Here is a 23104-nt window from a genome sequence, read left to right on the forward strand (position 1 = left end):
CCAAATCTTGTAGATTCAGTGGCAAGCCTTGAGGAAAACCCTGATTGATTCAGCCAGAGAGGCATGTGGTGAGGTTGTCTACAAGAATAGAAAAATCAGAACTCCATGGTGGACACAGCAAGTTAAAGAGGCAGTGAAAAAAAGAAGAAAGCATATCAAATGTTCCTGGCAAATAAATCAGCTTGTATTCACTACAAGACAAATGTAAGAAAGCTAAACACTGTATAAAACTAGCTAAACAAACGTCATGGGAGGCCTTTGACAAGAACATAGAAAATAAATATCAAGAAGGTGGTAAGATATTCTGGAGGTTATTGAAGAAGCTCGAAAAATTGTAAATGAAACAAACAGTGATAGCACAGTGGTAAAAAACATTCAACAGGCATACAGCCAGGAAAACATATCCATACTTGAAGTAGAAAAAGCCATCAAAGCTTGAAATGTGGAAAGGCAGAAGGAGTAGACGATATTTGACCAGAAATGCTGAAATATGGTGGTATAAAAGTCTTACAGTGGCTGCACTGCATAGTTCAGAAAGACTGGAGAGAGGGATGAATTCCCGATGGGAGTAGAGCTCTAATAGTACCCATATATAAAAAGGAAAATAAAACTGAATGTGAGAATTACAGAGGTATTTCCCTACTGAGTGTTCCTGGCAAGATCTATGGAAGCATACTTGAGAAACAATTGAGAAGAATTGTGGAAGAAAAGCTTGGTGAAAACAAACTGGATTCAGGCCAAATAGAGGCTGTCAGGATATCAGATCTTCACTTTACAACAAATAGTGGAGAAAGCATGGGAATATAACAAAGATCTGTATTTAAGTTTTGTCAATCTGGAAAAATCATATGACAAGGTGCCAAGAGAGAAGCTATTCAATATGCTACAGTTATATGGAGTCAATGTGGCATTATATCAAGCAATACTTAGTCTGTATTTGAGTTGTAAGTTGGCAGTTAGAATTGAACGAAGTACAGGAAGATGGTTTAATTTTAAATCTGGTGTGAGACAAGGATGTACATTATCCCCTCTGTTATTTATTATCCATATGGATAACATTAGGAAGGAAAGTGGTATTAAACATGATATCAGAATTGGAGGTGTTAATGTCAGCTCTTTGCTTTATGCAGACAATGTTATACTTATCAATAAATCTGCTATGAGTCTGCAAGATTCCTTGACTAAATTGAATAATTGTTGTAATAGATATGGTATTAAGGTCAGCAATAAAAAGACAAAGACAATGAAAATAGGCAGAATCATTGAAAATGTCAACTGTGTTGTGAATGGAGAACCTGTGGAACAAGTAAAACATTTCAGCTACTTAGGCACGATTTTTACTGAAGATGGTAAATTAAATATGGAAATAGACAACAAAATCAATAAAGCTGGTATAGTAGGAAGTCAATTGAATAAATTCATATGGAATAAGAGAGAAATCAGTTGGAACACTAAATTAGCTGTATACAAGACAGTGTTCAAACCAGTTTTAACTTATGGATCTGAGAGTTGAGTCAGAAGTAAAACACTTGACCAAAGACTAGAATCCACAGATATGAGAGTTCTGAGAAAGATTAGAGGCATGAACAGATGGCATCAATGGCAATATCGTATTAAAAACGAGAATATTGGGAAAGAACTTGGCATTGTTGGCATCCAAGAATGCATTAGCAGAGCTAATCTCAGGTGGTATGGTCAATTAAACAGAATGGGCTAGGAAAGATTAGCAAAACAAGTGTTCTCTGCCAGGTAGGCAGTAAAACGACCCAGACAAAGACCAAGATATAGGTGGATTGATACGGTACAATGTGCCTTAGACTATAGAAATATAAGATCTGATAATAATAATATTGGAGTCTTGACAAGTAACAGACTGATTTCTAGGAAAATTGTAGATAGGCAGTTAGTAATGATGTAAATTTTTCATGTAGTACTATCATATCCTGTACACCCCTTGAGGGTACGTGTCAGGAATTTGATGATGATGACGATGAATGCATTTAGAATGAGGCTGAAAATTCACTTGCCACTTGTCTCTGATAACTCACTTGCAGGAGTGGGCGAGTGAATTTCTGGAGCCCTGTTATAACTAATTTCTTGATACGTAAAGGTATCCTGGAAAAGGCAGTTGATCTAGATTCTTTATTTGGAGAGTGGTGAATGAGTGTAATGGATTGCCTAATGCATAAAGAAAAATGGCTACCAGGACAGTGATGTTGAATGATATCAACATATGGAATTTAGTGCAATCTAGCATGTGTTCTTGTTGCCAATAGTGAATAGTTTGTAGTATGAAAGTGATAATGGAGAGAACATTTGTCTGAAATGTTCTGCAAATGATTATAAGAAATGTGAGTCATGTTAAGAGCTAAAGAATGAAGTGATTGGGATTAGAGATAATAGGTGGATTGCCATGTAGTGGAGAATGCAGCAGAAACAGTGAATGATAGGGCACAAAATATGAATAAGAGTTTAAAGGAAGTGGCTGAAAATAATAATGTGGATAATGAGATGCCAGCAAGGAAAGAAACTATATGCTTATGTGGACTCCTTCACAGGACAAAATGTGAGCTCAAGCAACTGGAGAAATAAATGGTATGCATCGGACAGCAGGAAGGAGAATTAAAGAAAGAATGAATGGGAAAAGAGTAAAAGTGTGAGAAACTGGAAAAAAAACAGAGATTATTTTATGGGGATTCACTGATAAGAGGAATACTTAATGAGAAAGTGACAAAAGAATGTTTTCCAGGTGCAAAGATAAAGGATGTCAGTAAAGCTGCAAGTCTGCAGAAAAAGAAGTGAACAAACTAATTGTTTAGGCGTGTACAAATGATTTGAAGGTGAGAAATTTACTATGTGAGAAGATATGAAAGAATTGTTAGAAGAAGCAAAAAGGAAGAGTAAGAAATTATAGATCGTGTGTCTGCTGCCTTGGTATGATAGGTCAGAATTGAGAAGAGATGAGAAATTTTGCTGGACAAATGGTGTGCAGTTTATAGATAGATGGAGTGAATTTGATGGACGTAACCTACATATGAATCACGGATTTACACTTAAATGCTTTTGGAATTAGATGGTTGGAGAAAGTGTTGTTCAGTGAAAGGTTGGAAGTGTAAAACAAGGAAAAAAGCAATATCAGGGGGAAAGCAATCAAGTATGCGTCTAGCCACTCCTGGGACAAATGAGTATGCGTGCAGGAAAGACAATGTGGAAATAGCCACCCCTGGGATAGATAAGTATGAGTGCTGAAATGATTGTGAAGAAATAGGTGCAGTTTCTCAAGTTTCGAATCTGAATGGGAAGGTAATGACATCATGTAAGTGTAACTGTGGCCCAAAGAGAATGTTGAAATGCATGTACATGAATGCCCGAAGTATCAGAAATAAAAGAGAGAAGTTTTTAGCATTTGGTCAGCTTAACTTTCCCAAAAATTATTGGCATCAGCAAGACCAGGTTGTCAAAGAATGATGTAGTTATAGGGATAGAATGTAACTGATATTGTATTTTTGGAGAAGATAGAAGAATTAGGGCAGGAGGAGGGGTATTATTAATGATATCTGATCATGTGCGAGGTATATGCGAAACTTTTTAATTTCTTTTTTCACAAAATAGTTCATTTGAGAATGTCTAGTGTGAGATAGAGGCCAATAGGACAAAATATATTCTTGGTTGCTGCTATAGACGTGGGGGGGGGGGGTCCAGAAGTTGGGGATGACATACCTCAGCAGATTAGCACAAATTACCTGAAATAGCACGTGATGGTGTGGATCTGGTAATAGCATCAGAAGTGCTATCTATAACTGCAGTAGCAACTTCACCTCAGATCAGGGAATGTAACCTGAAGTCTTGTCCTGGAGGTTGCTCAACATGTGGAAATTAAACTCAAGAAAGGGTTTATGCAGAACCACAAAGCAGGTGATTTTGACAAACTTAGGAGCCAACTTGCCATATCATAAGAAATTACATGGAATGAATGTTATTAGTGTATGGGAAGTGGTCGAGGATTGTTTGGGCGAGACAGTATCAGAGTGTATACCCAAGGTCAGGAGGATAAACCTAGTAGGTATTAAGTGGATGACTAACAATATAAAGCAGGATCTGAACACAAGAAAGCATTGTCGAAGGAATATAAACAAGGTGATTAGCATACCCAGCAAGAAGGGTAACTAGTATGGTAGGGAACTAAAACAGATTTCGAGAGAAAACTAGGTAAGCAGGCCAAAGTAAATCCAAAAGAGTACCAGCAAGAAGGGTAACTAGTATGGTAAGGAACTAAATCAGATTTCGAGAGAAAACTAGCTAAGCAGGCCAAAGTAAATATTATTATTATTATTATTATTATTAAACAAGACCTCATGGAGTCAAAGACTCATATAGGAGGTCCTTTTATCTTACACACACATCTCATCATACCGTGTCTTAAACACATTCAAACTACTTGCAGACACCACGCTCTCAGGCAAGGCATTCCAATCACTCACAACTCTGCACGAAAAAAACCTGCCTCTCACTCCCTTACTCACACCCTCCTTATACAGTTTCCAGGGATGACCTCTGGTTCTCCCCTGATCTCCCACTATTCTCTGTAGAACTTCTCCACCATTGATCCTATAACAACCCCTTACCAACTTGTAGGTCTCTATCATATCTCCCCTCTTCCTTCTCTCCACGAGACTCTGCAAATTACATCTTTTCAATCTTTCCTCATACTCAATATTACAGAGGTCAGAAACTACCTTAGTCAGTCGCCTTTGGACCCTTTCCAACATCTCTTCATCCTTCTGAAAACCCGGTGACCAAATCTGGGCACAATAGTCCAAGTGTGGCCTAATCAAAGCCTTATACATTGGAACAAGTATCTCCCTACTTCTACATGTCAGTGTCCTCCGCATCATTCCCAGAAGTCTTTGTGTTGTCTTCACAATTTTGGCGATGTGTCCTCTAAATTTTAGATCCTTATCCACTATCACCCCCAGATCTCTTATTTCCTCTACTTCCAACAATATATTCTCACCAAGCATAAATTCTGCATCCCATCTTTGTTTTCCAAATTTTAAAACTTTACATTTTGCAACATTGAACTCACATCCCCATTTGCTTGCCCAATCACTCAATTTATTCAAGTCTTCTTGCAAGGCCACAACATCTTCACTACTCTTTATGGTTCGTCCCAACTTTGCATCATCTGCAAACAACTGAATATCTCCATCCAAATCTTCACCAATATCATTAATATATAAGTTAAATAGTAATGGCCCTAAAACAGACCCCTGAGGCACTCCACTAGTGACTTTCCTTTTCCTGGATATTGCACCCCCATACACAACTTGTTGATACCTATCAGATAGCCAGTCTCCAATCCAATGCACTAATCTAATATCCAACCCCATCTGCTCTAGTTTGACTGTCAACTTATCATGAGGTACTCTATCAAAAGCCTTTGCGAAATCCAAGTATATTACTGTGTATCCTTCTCTTCTGTCCAAGGAAACAGTCACTTTATTGTAATAAGTAAGTAGATTACTAAAACATGACCTCCCTTTAGCAAATCCATGCTGTCCATCAAAGATTATACCATTGTTGTCAACCCAACTCTGGATCCTAGTTCTCACAAGCTTCTCCAACAACTTAACCACAACACCTGACACACAGATTGGCTTATAGTTTGATGCTTGAGTTCGATCACCTCCTTTATGAAGTGGCACAATCTTGCCCTCCTTCCACTCTTTAGGAACTTGACCAAGTGCAAGACTTGTATTAAAAAAATATGTCAAGGCAGGTGTCAACTCTCTAGCACACTCCTTCAGAATACGTGGTGATATATTATCAAGTCCCACAGCCTTATTTACATCTAGTTTACTCAACTCCCCAAACACCTCTTGCTCACTTACAGTCAGTCTCTCCTCCCCATCATCAACTGCTCTTAAACTCTCCATGAAGTCACATTCACAAGATTGAAAGATCTTTATGAATTGCTCATTAAGTATCTCCACAACACATTCTGCAACAGCTGTCTTTATACCATTTCCTCCAATCAATGTCATCCTTCCATAATCATTCTTTCTTTTGCTGGCTACATATCGAAAGAACTCCCTAGGATTCTTTTTGGCTTCATTAGCTAACTGCTGTTCATACCTCTCTTTAGCTACTCTCACCAACCAAGTCACCCTCCTTGCCTGGTCATTGTAGACCTCATGAAATTGGTTACTTCCACTTCTCTTATGCTGTCTCCACAATGCCTTTTTTTTCTGTATCGCATGCTTAATCTCTTTATTCATCCATCTCACACCTACCTTAATTAACCTTCTCACCCGTGGTATACATTTAGACATTGCATCTACTAAATAGTTTTTGAAAATCCCCCAAGCTGCATTGATCTCTTTTCCAGCTAACTCCTCATTCCATGCTACATCTGCAAGCTGTCTCCTGAGCTCTTCATAATCACCCCCCTTGTAGTTCCACATATACCCTTTTTTCACAGGGGTCCTTGCACTGCTGGCAACCACCCAGGTAATCACCTCATGGTCACTTTCACCAATTGGTGGATGATTTGACACCTCATTTATAATTACATCCTCCGATGAGATGACCAAATCCAAAAACTCAAGAAACTCATTTTCTTTACTTCCAGTCGCTATCTCTTCAATCCAGTCTATATTGCCATAATTAAAATCACCCATAATGATCACCCTTTTCTTATTTGCTTGGCTTATTTGACTATACATTTCACTATCACCACCATCCACATTACCAGGTAAATGCAAAAGAGTTTTTTTTTCTATGAAGCAAGTAAGAGAAAGAATGATTATGGAAGGATAACTTTATTCAAATTTGATGGTAGGAAAGTTACAGAAGCAGAAGAAATAGTTCAGCTACTAAGTGATTGCTTTGCAAGGATATATCATCCAGGTGGTGACTTTACAGTTACTGAGGTGACACACACAAACACACACACACACACACACTGATGTTAACATAGAGATACATGAACAGGAGGTATTCAGTATATTGAAAAATATCAATGTGAATAAAGCAGTGGGCCTGGACGGTATGTCATTTCTTGTGCTACAGGAATGTGCAATGAACTGGAAAGAGGGTAAGATTGTTTCATTACATAAAGGTAGCTCCGAGACAGGAGTAGCAAATTACAGATCAATTAATATCTCTGGAGTGGTGGTTAAAATATTGAAAAAGTTAATTAAAAGTAAAACTCAGGTTTGGGTGGATAGGAATGTGATATTCCACAGGAGACGGCATGGGTTTGTAAAAGGCAGGTCCTACCTCACTAATTTATTCACATTTTATGACAGTAGTATTGGATAAAGGAGATTGCTACACAAGATACTATTGGGCTTTAAAAGGTCTTTTGACAGAATACCACATGGAAGACTATTATATAAGTTGGAACAAATGTGAATGGATAGGTAGGGACTGACAGACAAACATCAGAGAGCAGTGTATGGTGGAGTGGAATCAAGGCAACCTCATCTGCCTTGATTCCACTTGGGGCACTCCACTAGTCCACTCTCCTCTTCTTCTTCTGCAGCTTCTCCCACTTAAGTGGGGTCACTGTTGATGATGAGTCTCCTTCACATCCTCCTGTCTTGGGCTGTCACCACATCCAAGTTCTTCATCCTCGAGTCCTCCTCTACCAGCTCCCTCCATCTTTTCTTTGGCCACCCATGCTTCCTCCTTCTTTGCACATCCATCTGCATGACCCTTCTTCCCACATATTCGTTCTCCCTCCTCATCACATGACCAAACCATCTCAACCTTGCCTTCTGTATCTTCGCTCCTAAGTTCGTAACTTTCACTGTTCCCCTCACAGTCATTTCTCAGATGATCCTTTCTGGTTACACCACACATCCACCTAAGCATTCTCATCTCTGCTACTTCCATCCTGCTGATGTTATTTTTTCTCAGGGCCACAGTTTCTATAGCATACGTCATAGCTGGCCTCACTACTGTCCTACAGATTTTGCCTTTCAGATTGATCGGCACCCTCTTATCGCATAACACTCCAGCCATCTCCCTCCAGTTCCTCCAACCCGCTTGTATACTGCATCCCACTTCCTTCTCAGCCCCTCATCTTCTTCCACTGTTGAACCTAAGTATCTAAAGTCCCTCACCTTCCTGATGACATTTCCTTCCAGCTCCAGATCTGTCTCCTATCTGCTGCCCACTGTGCAACACATATACTCTGTCTTACTTCTGCTCGGTCTCATACCTCTCTCTTCCAGTAGTTTTCTTCATCTTTCCAGTTTAGTTCCTGCTTCTTCTCTTGAATCTGCACACAGCAAGATGTCATCTGCATACAACATTGTCCAAGATGCATCTTCTCTCACCTCCTCCGTCACCACCTCCATCACAATGTTAAACAGAAACGGACTTAATGCTGACCCTTGATGCAAGCCAACTGTTACTTGAAAACTTTCTCTCTATCCCAGATAGGTCCGAACACTTGTCTTCACATTTCTGTACATCTCCCACACCTACCTGATATATTTCTCCGGAACCTTCTTCTCCCTCAGACATCTCCAGACTTCTTGCCTTGTCACTCTATCGTATGCTTTCTCCAGATCAATAAATGCCAGATGTAGCTCCTGTTGTTTCTCTCGAAACTTTTCCATCATCTGCCATAACCCAAAGATAGCATCTGTTGTTGATCTACCAGGCATGAAGCCAAATTGTTCCTTTGCAATCTCCACCTCCTTCCTCAATCTTCCATCAAGAACCCTTTCTAGGATTTTCATTGTGTGGGACATCAACTTTATTCCTCTGTAATTTTTACAGTCTTGTGCATCCCCTTTACCCTTGTAGATGGGGACAAGGGTACTCTCCCTCCATTCCTCGGGTATATTTTCCTGTTGGCAAACTTTCATGAACAGGTCCCACAGCAGGTCAATTCTCTCTTCCCCCAGTGCCTTCCATGCCTCCACTGGAATCCTGTCGGGGCCCACCAATTTTCCATTCCTTATCCTCTTCATGGCCTCCATCACTTCCACTCTACTGATGTTCTGCACCATCCTCTCAGAAGGCTGCCCATCTTCTCTGTGAGTCCTTGCATTTTCTTCATTCAAAAATCCCTCAAAGTATATTTTCCATCTGTTTCTTATGTCCACATCCCTCCATAATACTCTTCCTTCAGCATCTTTAGAGGCACTCCACTAGTCCACTACCCTTTAATTTGTACATTAATGATACAAAACTGTCTCAAGGGCTCACTTTAGTGAGTACGGGCATGGTAAACCCAAGGTACCTGATGCTGGACCATGCCTTACTTCATGTAATATACATCTGTTATATTATCTGTAGACTGGTTCCCCCCCCCCCCCTTTTTTTTCTTTACTTCTTTCTTTTCTTCTTGCTCCTTCCCCCCAATGCTATTAGAGTATTCAAGGGCTAGGGTTGAATCTTTCCTATTTTGCTATTTTATCTTATGTGGAAAGGGAAATTGCAACCTTTCTTCTTGCAATGACTCCAAAATGCTAATATGGTTGTGCCTTATAACACATCTCATGCTGCATTGGCTGTCACACAGAATAATCAGAGCCATGTTCAGGGATTAGGCAGAGGGTCCTGTTCGAGAAGTATATTACAGTCTCCATTCAAAGTCAGTGATACTGTGAATGAGCAACACAGAAGGTGCAAGATTAATCTTAGAAGGGAATTTTACATAGTCACATGGAATGTTTAGGGTCTACAGATAGGTACTCTTGAGATTGTCTGTAAAGAGATGGATAGGTATAAAATTGACTCCTGGGAATTACAGAGACCAGATGGAATGGAGGTCACTACAAAAGACAGGATGGTAAGCTAGTTATTTACTCAGGTGGTGACTCAAAACATCACAGGGTAGCTGTAATACTGAAGACAGGCAAGAAGCCTTCTTGGTTATAACCCCGTTAATGATATGATAAATGCAAAAGTGGGAAAGCATATGAGAGTCAAGCCAGAGTGTGGCATGTTTGATCTGGGTGAACGTAACACCTGTGGTGAAAGACTGTTGGAATTTGCCCATGCTAACAGATTAGTTATTACCAATACCTGCTTCCAGAAACACCCACAACAGACTGATACTTGGACATCTAACATTGATAGGTCAAGGCACCAGATTGATTACATCTTGGCTCTCCAGAGGTGGAAGACAAGCATCTCTGATGTACATACTTGTCCTGAGCAGATTGTGGTACAGACCACGAGCTAGTAATAGCCAAAGTAAGACTAAGACTCCGAAAACTTCCAGGTCAGGCACATCCCACTAGCTTGGATGTTAGAGTAATTCCTAGTGGATTCACAGAAGAAACATCAACTCGGTTGGATGATTTTTTGGAGACAATGAGGAGAACTCACCAGAAATGTTTTGAGAAGGAGTTAAGGTGATAATACATGACACAGCGAAGAAGTATCTCGGCCCAATAAGAAGACCAAGAAACCCAAGGATATCAGATTCAACTGGGACTAATCAAAAGAAGGCGGCTGGAGAAACAAAGAGACACAGGGACTGAAGAATACAAGAGATTACATAGAGAAGTCAGAAGAGTCATCAAGCAGGACAAGGAAAAGTTCTATACCAATAAATGTCAAGAAATAGAGTTCCAGGTGAGGAGGCATAATTATAAAAGGATGTTTTATTTAGTTCATGACTTAAAGCACAAGTTTAAACCTAAATTGAATGTCATCAAAGACAGGAATGGAGCATTACTAACAGAGGAGTTGGAAATCAAAAACAGATGGAAAGAATACTGTGATGAATTGTACGGCACAGTGGATAAAGAAAATGTAGAGCCCTCTCACCAGGAAAATTTTGATTTGGAACCTCCTTCACTTAGGCATGAAGTTGAAAGAGCAGTTAAGCAGCTTAACAGGTGCTTAACTGCTCTTTTAAGCAGTTATGCACCTTTTAAGACCACAGAATGTTTCACAGATTGATTACAAGGATGTGGGAGACAGGATAATGGCCTAAAGACTGGAAGAAGTCAGTTTTTATACCACTACATAAGAAAGGTGATATGAAGGCATGCAAGAATTATAGAACTATTAGTGTAATATCTCATGCAAGCAAAAGTTTCATTGAAGATCATGCTAAATAGGATTGAGGCCAAAGTTGAGGTAGAGATGCCTGAAGAACAAGCAGGTTTTAGGAAAGGTAAGGGCACCAGAGATCAGATCTTTTGCTTTAGACAGATCATAGAAAAATATTAAGAATTCAGACTCCTTCTGGTAATGTGTTACTTATACTACTCTAAAGCTTTTGACTGTGTTGAGCATGTGAAACTGTGGGAAGTAATGAAAATAATGGGTTTTCCTCAACACACTAACTTTTGTGTTAGTGTGTTTCATTAAAACTTTCTTTTTTTTTAACGAAAGCAGTGTATGGAATTCAGTAGTAGATAAATTACTACTACTGAATTCCATACACTGCTGGGATAATTAGCTTCTAAAGAGTGTTGCAGCAATTCAAAATGTAGTTTGTTAGCATCGTCACTTCATTTCACCGTAAACACTTGCTGCAAAACAATACTTCATAATTGTATAATCATATATCTCTTTCATATGGGGTTTCCCCCTTTCCTCCCCTGTCCCTCAGGATGGGTTGAGCCCTCCTAATGAGAAATTAAGAATGTATTTTATGACTGTAGATCCGTGTGTGTTCATGGGGGATGGAAAAACCCACGTTTCCAGATGAAAAAACCCACTACCTTCATATGAGACCTGCTAACTCACCTTTAGTAGAAAGAGACTGGAATTGAACCCGTCTTTCCGACCAAAGAGCTTTGTCTATGCCGACTGAGCTATGAAGGCTCATTTTTGAGAGTTATGCTATGCCACAATCTAATTAACAAGAAATTTGTTAAAGTATCATACTGTTTTATTTAATTCAACTGAATTAATGAATAAAAATGTGTCATATTTTGATTAATAAAAGGCATTAGAGTATTTATTTAATTCAACTGAAATTTACATTAGACAAACAATTAATATGAATTGATTTAAATATACTATTAACAAATTATTTTCAAAATTATTTATACTAAAATTACACCCAAATTATCATTTCCCCCCCCCATATAACAAATGTATAACACAGAGAAATCAAGAGAAAAAATTTTAAAAAATAAGCAAAGGAAGATATAAATTAAGTTATACCTTTGCACCAAGATGTCCAGGATAGCCAGGAAACCCTGGTATGCCAATCTTTCCCTATAAAGAATTATAATTTAAATTATATTATGTAAAATAATATTATTTAGAATTATATAGAATTTCATATTAAAAAGAACAGTCTGTAAGAAAGTTTTAAAATGAATCACAGTTCAGTAGCTTTCAGATGTGAGCTGTAGACTTAAATACACAAACAGTATTCAAGTAAAAATGAAACAGTTTGTAAACAAGAACCAGCTCTTGGAGATTCAGAGGCAAACCTGAAGAAACCCTGACTGATTCATCCAGAGAGGCATATGTGAGGTTTTCTCCAAGAATAGAAAAATTAGAACTCCAAGATGGACACAGGAAGTTAAAGAAGCAGTGAAGGAAAAGAACAAAGCATAGTGAAAGTTCCTGAAAAGTAAGTAAACTTGTCCTCTTGTAGAATATAGAAAAAATCTTAAGAAAGTGAAGCACTGTGTAAAACAAGCAAAACAACAAGGGAAGTCTTTGGTAAGAACATATAAAATAAATATCAGAAAGGTGGCAAAATATCTCAAGGTTATTCAAAATATCTTAGAAACAGAGGAAATAGTATATAGAAGGAATCAAATATGATAAAGGTGATATAAAAATTGAAAATAATGATTAGGGAATGGGATAAAGGGATTGTAGGGAGAATAGTTGGATAAGAAGAAGGTTCTCAGATGGATATGGATAAAAAGAAATGGCTCAAGGAAAGTATGTATAAGTCATATTTAATAAGTGGTATCAATGAAACTTGTTATAGATCAATAAATGGAATGACATGTTTGTATACAAATGCTAGAAGTATCAGAAACAAGGGAAATGAAATGGTTACGCTGATTGAGTTCGTTCACCCAAAAGTTGTAGGAATAAATGAGACACGGATGGATGAGAATGACATGCTGACTAGAAGAGAGATGGAAGGGTATGATGTTTATAGAGAAGATAGAAAGGGTAAAAAGGGAGGAAGAGTGCTGTTGATCATAGAAAAAGAGTCATGATTCAAGGTAGAGATACAAGAGGAAACTAACGTCAGTGGTTTTGAGACAGTATGGTATTAGAATGAAATACTTAATCAAATGCTATAGACATGGTAATGTGGAGGATGACCATGAAATGTAAAAGCAAATTAGTCAAGCAGATAGGAAAAGGATGATCATTATGAGCGATTTTGATTATGGCAATATACATTGGGATGATGATATAGCAACTGGAAGTAAAGATAATGAATTTCTTAGATGAGTCAGAGACTCATTTATGAGGTCCTTTTGTCATACACACAGCTCATCATACCATGCCTTAAACACACTCAAATTCTGTGCAGACACCATACTCTCAGGCAAGGCATTCCAATCACTAACAACTCTACATGCAAAAATCTGCATCTCACTCGTTTTTTCACACCTTCCTTATACAGCTTCCAGGAATGACCGCTTGTTCTCCCCTAATCTCCCACGTTTTCTGTAAAATCTCTTCAATATTGAGAACTTGTAGGTCTCTATCATATTACCCCGTCCTCCTCTTCCTCCTATCCACTTGACTCTGTAAGTTGCATCTTCTCAACCTTTTCTCATATCCGACATTCCATAGATCAGAAACTACTTTAGTCAGTTGCCTCTGGACCATTTCCAACATCTCTTCATCCTTTTGAAAACAAGGTGACCAAATCTGTGCATAGATTCCATGTGTGGCCTAATCAGAGCCTTATATAATGGAACAAGAATTTGCTTACTTCTACAAGTCAGTGTCCTCCACATTATTCCCCGAATTCATTGTGTTGTCTTCACAATTTTGGCAATATGTCTTCTAAATTTTAGATCATTATCCACTATCACTCCAAGATCTCCTATTTTCTCTACCTCCAACAATATATCCAAAACAAATAAATTCTATATCCTTTCTTTTAAGCTTACACGGTGATCCGAATGAATTTTTGAAAATTATGGAGACAACTACCATGTTTGAATAAAAACTTTAGTTTAATATGACTAAAACCTACATTCAACGTTTCAAGCTTTATGTCAAGGTCATATTCTGCAGCATACAACTATACACAGAAAACAAGCTACACTACAATCAAACTGGTTTGTTAAAGTTACTGAAAAACAAACTTTTACAAACTGTTAAAGTTTGTTAAAGTTAGGTCAGTAACTTTAACAAACCAGTTTGATTGTAGTGTAGCTTGTTTTCTGTGTATACTGAAAAACAAACTTTTACAAACTGTTAAAGTTTGTTAAAGTTAGGTCAGTAACTTTAACAAACCAGTTTGATTGTAGTGTAGCTTGTTTTCTGTGTATAGTTGTATGCTCCAGAAGATGACCTTGATATAAAGGTCAAAACGTCGAATGTAGATTTTAGTTATATTAAACTAAAGTTTTTATTCAAACATGGTAGTTGTCTCCATAATTTTCAAAAATGCATAAATTCTATATCTCATCTTTGTTTCACAAATTTTAAAATCTTACATTTTGCAGCATTGAATTGGCATCCCCACCCACATGCCCATTCTCAATCTGTTCTAGTCTTCTTGTAATGTCACAATATCTGCTCTACTGTTCATAGTTTGAACAGTAGAGCAGAGCTTCCCTCTCACTCTCTTTGCTCATGTAGTGGTGAATAGCATGAGCAAAGAGAGTGAGAGAGAAGGAATGCTAGATGGACAGAGAGAGATAGAGAGAGAGAGATACTTTGAGAAGTGTGGATGCTGGATGCAGAAGTGAATATGTGAGTACACAAGAAAGAATTGAGATGATCTGTGATGCAGAGGAAGCATTTAGGTCTGGGAAAGGTTATATGATCGGTGGTAATAGAGGGGAATGACTGGAGACAAGGAGTATGGCATTGCCACATTTGCCATACCCCATAGTGTCAGTGTCTCTTACTATAAAATTAGAAATGAGTTATTTGAATTGTTTAAAAATGCTATAAGTATCCAAAATAAGATTAATGAAACTTTACATTGATTAAGGTCAAGTGAGATGATGTTTTTTTTTTTTTTTTTTTTTTTTTTTTTTTTTTTTTTTTTTGTGAAGGCAAATAAAGCAAACAGGATGGAGGAGTGTTGTTAATTTGTAGCAAAAGAATTATGCCTAACAAAGGTGGAGATGAAAGAGACAATTGTCGCAGTGGTTTTGAGGCTGCATTATGGCTGATAGAGGTGAACAATATGAAATATTTAGTTGGGCATTGCTATAAGACCTGGTAATTGGGAGGGTAGTGAGAAAGAAATTTACAGGCAATTTAACAGCAAATAAGAAAAGAGCAATCAGTATGGATGATTTTAATTAGGTTAATATAGATTGGAATAGTTAGCATCTGGGGCAAAGAAAAATAAACTTCCTGATATGAAGGAGTAAGATATTTTTTTTTTGTCATTTCAGTTGAGTGCCAAATCTTCTTCTGGCTGGTGAGATAAACCACCAAGTGATCATCAGAGTGGTGGCCAATTATATGAGGACTTCTGTGAGAAATGGATATATGTCAAACTATAATAAGGGTGGTGATTATGAAAAGCTCAGGAGACAATTTGTAGATATATCGAGGAATGAGGAATTGATTAAATGAATTCACCCTCCACAATGAGAGTGAATTCATTTAAGCAATGTTACAATGAACTGTGTATGTGACAGTGGAATCTTCTATGACAAGTTTTGGCTCTATGGAGGTCTTATGATAATAATAATGATATTATTATTATCAACAGACCTTCATGGAGTCAAGAGATCCATCATGGGAGGTCCCATTCTCACATGCACAGCTCACCATACATAGACTTAAATGTATTCACTATCCCTGCACTCACTACACTCTCAAGCAATGCAAATCATTCACCCACCACTCACCAGGCAAAAAATCTACTCCTCACCACCTTGATCACACCCTCCATATACAGCTTCCAGAGATGGCCTCTTGTTCTCCCCTGTCTCCAGATATTCTATGAAAAATCTCATCCATGTTAATCTGGTAATTATCTCTTACAAATTATACATCTTGATCATGTCTCCCCTCTTCCTTCTATCCACTAAGCTCTGTAATTTGCATTCTCTCAGTCTGTCCTCATATTTCACATTTCAGAGAACAGAAACCAACTTACTGATCATCCTCTCCAACATCTCATCATCCTTCTGAAAATTTGGTTGCCACCAAGCAACCAAATCTGTGCACAGTAATCCATATGTGGCCTAATCAGAGTCTTGTACAATGGAATCAAAACATTCTTACTTCTACACATCAGTATTCTCTGCATCATTCCCGTAATTTGCTGTGTCATCTCACAATTTTAGCAAAATGTCCATGAAATTTCAAGTCGCTATCCACCACAGCCCTCAAATCCTTCATTTCCTCCATCTCCTCCAAAATATCCCAATCAATCCTATACTCTGCATCCAATCTTTGCTTCCCAAATTTTAAAACCTTACACTTTGTGATATTAAACTGACATCCCCACACACACTCGCCCATTCAGATAGTATGTTTAGGTCCTCTTGCAAAGCTACATCTGCTCTACTTGTCATGACTTTCTCCAACTTTGCGTCATCTGTAAACAACTGTATATCACCATTTAAGCCATTTCCAATGTTATTTACATAGACATTAAACAGCAATGTCCCCAAAACAGACCCCTCGGGCATGCCAGTAGTGACATTCCTATTCTGCGATATCACTCTCCCATACACAACCTGTTGATACCTATCAGATAGCCAATCTCCAATCCAATGCACTAATCTAGTATCTTACCCCATCTGTTCCAATTTAACTACTAGTTTGTCATGTAATAATCTAAATATACTACTGTATATGCATCCCCCCCCTTGTCCAATGTATTTGGACAAGGCTAATTTCTGCTGCTGTCAACCCAATACTGAATCCTTTTCCTCATTAGCTTCTCCAACACTTTGACCACAACTCCAGACAAGCAGGTTGGCTTATAATTTGAAGCCTTAGTCTTATCACCTCCTTTATGAAGTGGAATAATTTTTCCATATTTCAATTCCTTTGGTACCTGGGCTAATCTAAGACTCATGTTGAAAATATACTTTAAAGGTATTGTTAACTCTCCAGAAGATTCCCACAAGACATGGTGATATACCATCAAGTCCCATGGCCTTGTTGACATCAAGTTTACTCAATTCATATACCTCCTCCTCACTCACCATCAGTGGTTCCTTCCCCATTCCCACTACTCTCAAGTTCTGTATTACAATCACAAGGATGAAATACTTTTAACAAACTGCTCATTTAACACCTCTATTATATCCTCCTCAGTGTTTATCTTTCTCCCATTATCACTGACCAACATCAACTTCCCATAATCATTCTTCCTTCTATGGCTACAATCAAAAAACTCTCTAGGATTTCTTTTAGTGTCATTTGCTAACTGCTGCTCATACTGCACTTTTGCTACCCTTATGGAGTCACCTTCCTTGCTTGCTCTTTGTAAACCTCATGTACCTGATTATCTCCACTCATCTTGTGCCACCTCCATAATGTCTTTTTCTACCAGATAGCATGCTTCACCTCTTCAGTCATCCATTTTACACCTACCTTATTTAATATCCTGACCTTCAGAATACTCTCAGTCATTGCCTCTTCAAGATAATTCCTGAGTACAGACCAAGCTAGACTGATTTCCTTCCCATTTAATTCCTCATTCCATGACATCTCTGCAAGCTTCCTCCTGAGTTTGCCATAATCCCCTGCCTTGTAGTTCCACATATAACTCTTTTTCAAAAAAAAAAGTCATCATAGGGCTTGCAACCACCCAAGCGATCACTTCATAGTCACTTTCACCAACTGAAGGAAGATGTGACACTTCATTTAAAACAATATCTTCTGATGAGATAATCAAATCCAAGATCCTCGATCCACGTGTGTCCTCTGTTATGTACTGCTTAAGGTAGTTATCCCTTAAAAACTCAAGAAATTCATTCTCTTTGGTTCCTGATGCTGTCTCTTCATTCTAGTCTATATTACTATAATTAAAATCACCCATAATGATCACCCTTTTCTTATTAGCCAGACCAATTTGTCTGAACATTTCCTTCTCACTGCCTTCCACATTACCAGGTCTATAGCAACATCACTACTAAACATTTCAACCTGTCCACCTTCACTTCACACTATACTGCTTCAAAACCACTGTCAGTATTTGCTCCTAGCATCTCCACTGTATATGGGCACAACTCCTCAGCCATCATCAATAACACTCCTCCTCTTTTTTTGCTTTGTCTGTCTTCATGAAAGACTACATATCCCTCCATCTCTATTTCTTTCAGAATGTCATCCTTGTTCAACCATGTCTCAAGAATTTTTGGGCATATGAACTCTATCGATGATACAATTTCATTCCCCTTCTTTCAAATACTTCTAGAATTTGTAAACACTAGCACATTTCTGTTTCTATAACAAGTCCGACTAACCTCACTTCTCAGACATAAATCTTCTACACTTTCTCCCATCCATTCCTGTCTGTCATCACTGATATGTGATGACAGACCCTTCCCAAACACCTTCCCAAATACCTAAATATCAGCTCTACATCCTTGAATGTCTAAATCCTTCCTTGCACACTCATACATCTACTCTGAAACCATTATCTACACTTATCACGCAGTGCTCTCCTTTCCACACTGAACTCTCCTGCTTCCGTGTTCCTTCTCTCCATTCACAAAGTTGCTACCTTAATCTCCTGCTCTTCCACAACACCTCTTGCTTCCTCAGGTCTTACATTCACTTCACTCATTCTCTCTTAAAGCAACAGTTTCTCCAACTGATCACACCAAATCCATTCAAATGTAGCCCATCTCTTTTATACAGCTCTATCTATCCCTCAAACTCATCCAACACATTCACAAAATGAAAACTCCTTTCTCTGCACACAACTCTGCTAGCATACCATTCAAAATCTCCATTTGCTTTTCAACTCATCAGTATCGTACCTGGGCAACACTCTGACTATCTTACACACTACGCTCTTATCTTTCACTCTCCTTAACAGCCTCAACATCTCTGCTTACATTCTTCTTGTTTCACCAACTGAAGGAAGATGTGACATTTCATTTAAAATGATATCTTCTACCAACTCTTTTGCTCGTATACTCTTATTAATGCTTCAACCACCTTGCTCATTCTACCTCCTGCACTTTGTGCACCTTTTCATTCACCACACCTGTTATTATTGAGTCTACATACTTGCACTCTCAAAATATTCAATAATTCAGCGCCTCCATAGCACCCTTCGATTGGAAAAGGCCTAAATTTGATTTTCGTCATGATGGAGGAATCTTTACATGGACTTTTTCAATCAAAGGTGAGTTAGCCAATCTAATATGGAGGTAGTAGGGTTTTTTCTCCCAGAAACTCAGTTTTTTCATGCCACATACAGACAAATCGGCCCTTCAGAACACATGCAATTTACAGACAAAAAATACTAGCTGTGGTGGGCAGTATATGGCGCTGATGTCGATGATTTTTTTTTTTTTTTTATGTTGGGCCCATACACAGGAGGTTGATTGGTCAACCTATAGTACATTAGTACTGTGTATGGGTGGTGGGTTGGGAAACAAGGAATTTGTTTACATTTGATTTGAATGACTTTAAATTGTATTCGTTGGGAAACACAGCAGGTGGGAGACTGTTCCACAGTGCAGCAGTTGCAGGGATGAAGGAAAAGGAAAAGAAATTTGTTCTGTTTCTTTCTAGGTGTGCTGTGAAGGGATGTTGTGCAGCAGTGCATGTGTTCCAATGAGCTTAGTACTGAGAGGGGGAATTATTGATGTTATTTCAGATGAGCATTTCCCATGGAAATATTTGTAGAATATACTTACTGCAGAGACCAAACGTCTCTGTGAAAGTGGGGGGAGAAAGTTGGTAAGGGATGGATCATTGATAAGTCTAACTGCCCTCCTCTGTATTGAGTCGAGCATTTTGAGAGAGCTTTTAGGGTCCCCACCCCATATGTGGGAGCAGTATTCAATAGTTGGGCAGATTTGTGACTTGTGTAATATTAGTAGCTGTTCAGGGGTAAAGTAACATCTTGAGAGGAAGAGAAATCCTAGTTTTTTTTGAGGCTGAGGATGCAATGTTTGAGCCTCGGTGATTCCAAGGAGCGAGATCTCAGGCTGTCTGGAAATTTGGGTATCGGCGAAAAGGATACTGGGAAAAAGTTGTTCTTTTTCATGGGAAATAGTACAGAACTGGGTTTTGTTGGCATTGAAATTTATGAGGTTATCCAAATCCCATTCTAGGATGGCTTGGAGATCAGAGTCGAGAATGGTGGTGGTGGTTGATGTTCTGTAGGATGAGGTGAGTTGTGCAGGGTAAGGCTTATTGAATGCAAGCGAGGAGTGTAGTGTGCTGTCATCTGCAAAATTGTGTATTGGGTTGGAGGTCAATTGCAGTAGGTCGCAGGAACAGGGTTGGTGAGAGGACAGAACCTTGTGGGACCCAGCATTAATTGAGTGGTGCAAGGATAGGGAGCCATCCACCATCACATACAGTGTGCATCCAGACAGAAAACTGGCAATCCATCTACAGAAGTCCTGAGTCAGACCGAATGATGGTAGTTTGCCTAGTAGGCCTTTGTGCCAGACCCGGTCAAAGGCTTTGGAGATATCTAGTGCAACCACTTGAGATTCGCCAAACCTCTCCATAGCATTTGTCCAGAGATGGGTGACGTATGTGAGTAGATCTCCTATTGATCAGCAGTGGCAGAATCCATACTGGCAGTCATTTATTTGGTGAGTGTCTTCAAGATAGTGTAGGAGGTGGGAATTGATGATTTTTTTCATTACCTTTGACAGGACTGAGGTAAGCAAGAGAGGACGGTAATTGAATGGCAGTGACTTGTCACCCTTCTTGGGAATGGGCTGAATATAGGCCAATTTCCAGTTTGTGGGATAGATTCTAGTGGAGTAGGAGAGTATATATAGATGACATAGGATAGGGGTCAGTTCTGGAGCACAATTTTTCAGAACAATTGGGGGAATGCCATCGGGGCCAGGAGACTTTTTTGTGTCTAATTGGGACAGTATTTTTCTGATTTCATCCTGGCAAAAGGATATAGGATTGGAAAAGGAAAAGGATTGGTAGTAGAGTTCAGTGTAGTGGTGGAGACGGAGAGTTGTACAATAGGTGTCCTCCCACGATGAGTCTTCGGACTCCTTGGAGGTGTCGCGAATAATGATAACAATATTGTTTTCAAATCTTTCATCCCATTCTTCCTCACATTCCCATGCAAATCCATAATTCTTCTCGGTTCATTCCTGATTAAATGCATGATTTAATCTTTTGCCTCATCTTCACCAACTCCACTTTAATATCTTACTACTTAACATTTGTTGCTAGCTCTCATACCACTTCTAACTTGCCATAATCTACGCATGCTGTTGTACCATTACTGCACTTACTCCCGTAGTATCATATGAACACATTACAAAAATCAGCTATTATTACAAAATATGCAGCATTGTAATTCAGTATAACTAGCACCTTATTATAAAATGTAAATTATTAAAATCCCACTTATCCTTAACTTATATTTCATATTTCATGCTAACTTCTGCATGACTTCCCCCTTTCTCCCCCAACAATACACAGTATCAAGAACAAGACTTAAAATAATTGATATGACAAGTGAAACAGATAAGAGAACCTGTGGCTACCTGGTTCAAGTTAATTGTATCCCAAACCCGCAGTAAACACTAAGCTCAAAGGAGGAGAAAAATATGGATATTTTAAAAATAGCAAAATCTTACTTTTCCAACTTATGTTATGTAATTTTTATTTACCTTTTCACCTGGTGGTCCTGGTGGTCCCATTTCTCCTCTGGGTCCTTCAAATCCCTAAAACAGTAAAAGCAAGTTTCAGCAGAAATAAATCAATAACAAAAAAGTATATACAAGGCTCATCTAAAACAAAGTATTCTTTCCAAAAATAAAATATTAAAATAAGTTATATTATAGAGTTCTATAAGATTTCACTAGCAGTTCATTACAAACAAGCATTAAGAATTTACCAACATACAGAAGTAGCATTACTTAAAGAACACATATTAGCACAAACAAGGTTTGAGCATTCAAAAATTGGCATCCAATCATTGGCAAAAATCAATCAAATTGTCGTTTTTCTCTTCAAGCAAACATGTGGAATATGTGGACAGACTTTCCTATGAGAAATCAGAAAGCATTAGTACACTAAGCAAATAAAGAATGAAGAAGAAGCTTTCAAATCTTATCAAAGAAAGAAATGACTATAGTGACAGATTATAGATTACAATGAAATAGTCATTAACAAGTACACCAAACAGTTATCTGATTTTGAAATGAAGATCCTTTCCTGTAATTTAAATATTGCAATTTCTCCCATTAAGACTCGGAAATTAGATATTATGGCAAATATGGAATAAAGCTGCCAAAGAATTCGAAGAGAAACTGCAGATTTTCTTCATATCCAAAGAGCCTCTGTACACTTACAGGCTATTAATGGAATCAAGTGGCCAGCATGCTTCCCAGATATCATCCCCCATAGAACACATTCGGGGTGCAATAAGGAGATCCACTGCTGCATGAAATTCCCCTCCAGAAAACAACCAAGGCAATTATCCTTGATCTGAAGGAGGAGTGGGCCAGTTTGCCTCAAGAACTCCCGAATCGCTTGGGGCTAAGCTTGATATGATATTGTGCGAGCTGCAATTTAATTTGTATGAAGTCTATCATAACACTCATTGAACTCATTGACCGTTCTTGCTCTCACCACTCTTATCAGGCAATGCATTCCATGGTTCCACCACCTTCCATGCAAAGAAACCAATCCTCACCCTCTTGCTCACAGCTTCCTTTCATACTTTCTAGGGAAGGCCGCTTGGATCGCTCCTTCCTGCTATTCCACCAAGTGAAAGAACTCCCCAGTGTAATTGTCTCTCAACAGTTTA

The 23104-nt window shown here is 38.4% G+C and overlaps 1 protein-coding gene across 2 annotated transcripts in view; it reads right to left on the bottom strand.

The window, feature by feature from the left end:
- Positions 1–22012, bottom strand: part of LOC150098312 (uncharacterized) — a 733595-nt gene extending 711583 nt beyond the window's left edge. For both annotated transcript variants that reach the window (XM_090404774.1, XM_090404775.1), the window contains exons 1-2: positions 21963–22012; positions 12151–12204 (exon numbers count right to left, since the gene is read on the bottom strand). In XM_090404774.1, the coding sequence (XP_090260900.1) occupies positions 12151–12204; positions 21963–21992 (84 nt within the window). In that variant the 5' untranslated portion in view covers positions 21993–22012. The remainder of the gene's footprint in view (positions 1–12150; positions 12205–21962) is intronic.
- Positions 22013–23104: the final 1092 nt, after the last annotated feature.

The sequence above is a fragment of the Typopeltis vanoorti genome, chromosome 15, assembly GCF_054136105.1.
Source record: "Typopeltis vanoorti isolate ZY-2024b chromosome 15, IOZ_Tvanoo_1.0, whole genome shotgun sequence".
NCBI classification, from domain to species: Eukaryota; Metazoa; Arthropoda; class Arachnida; order Uropygi; family Thelyphonidae; genus Typopeltis; species Typopeltis vanoorti.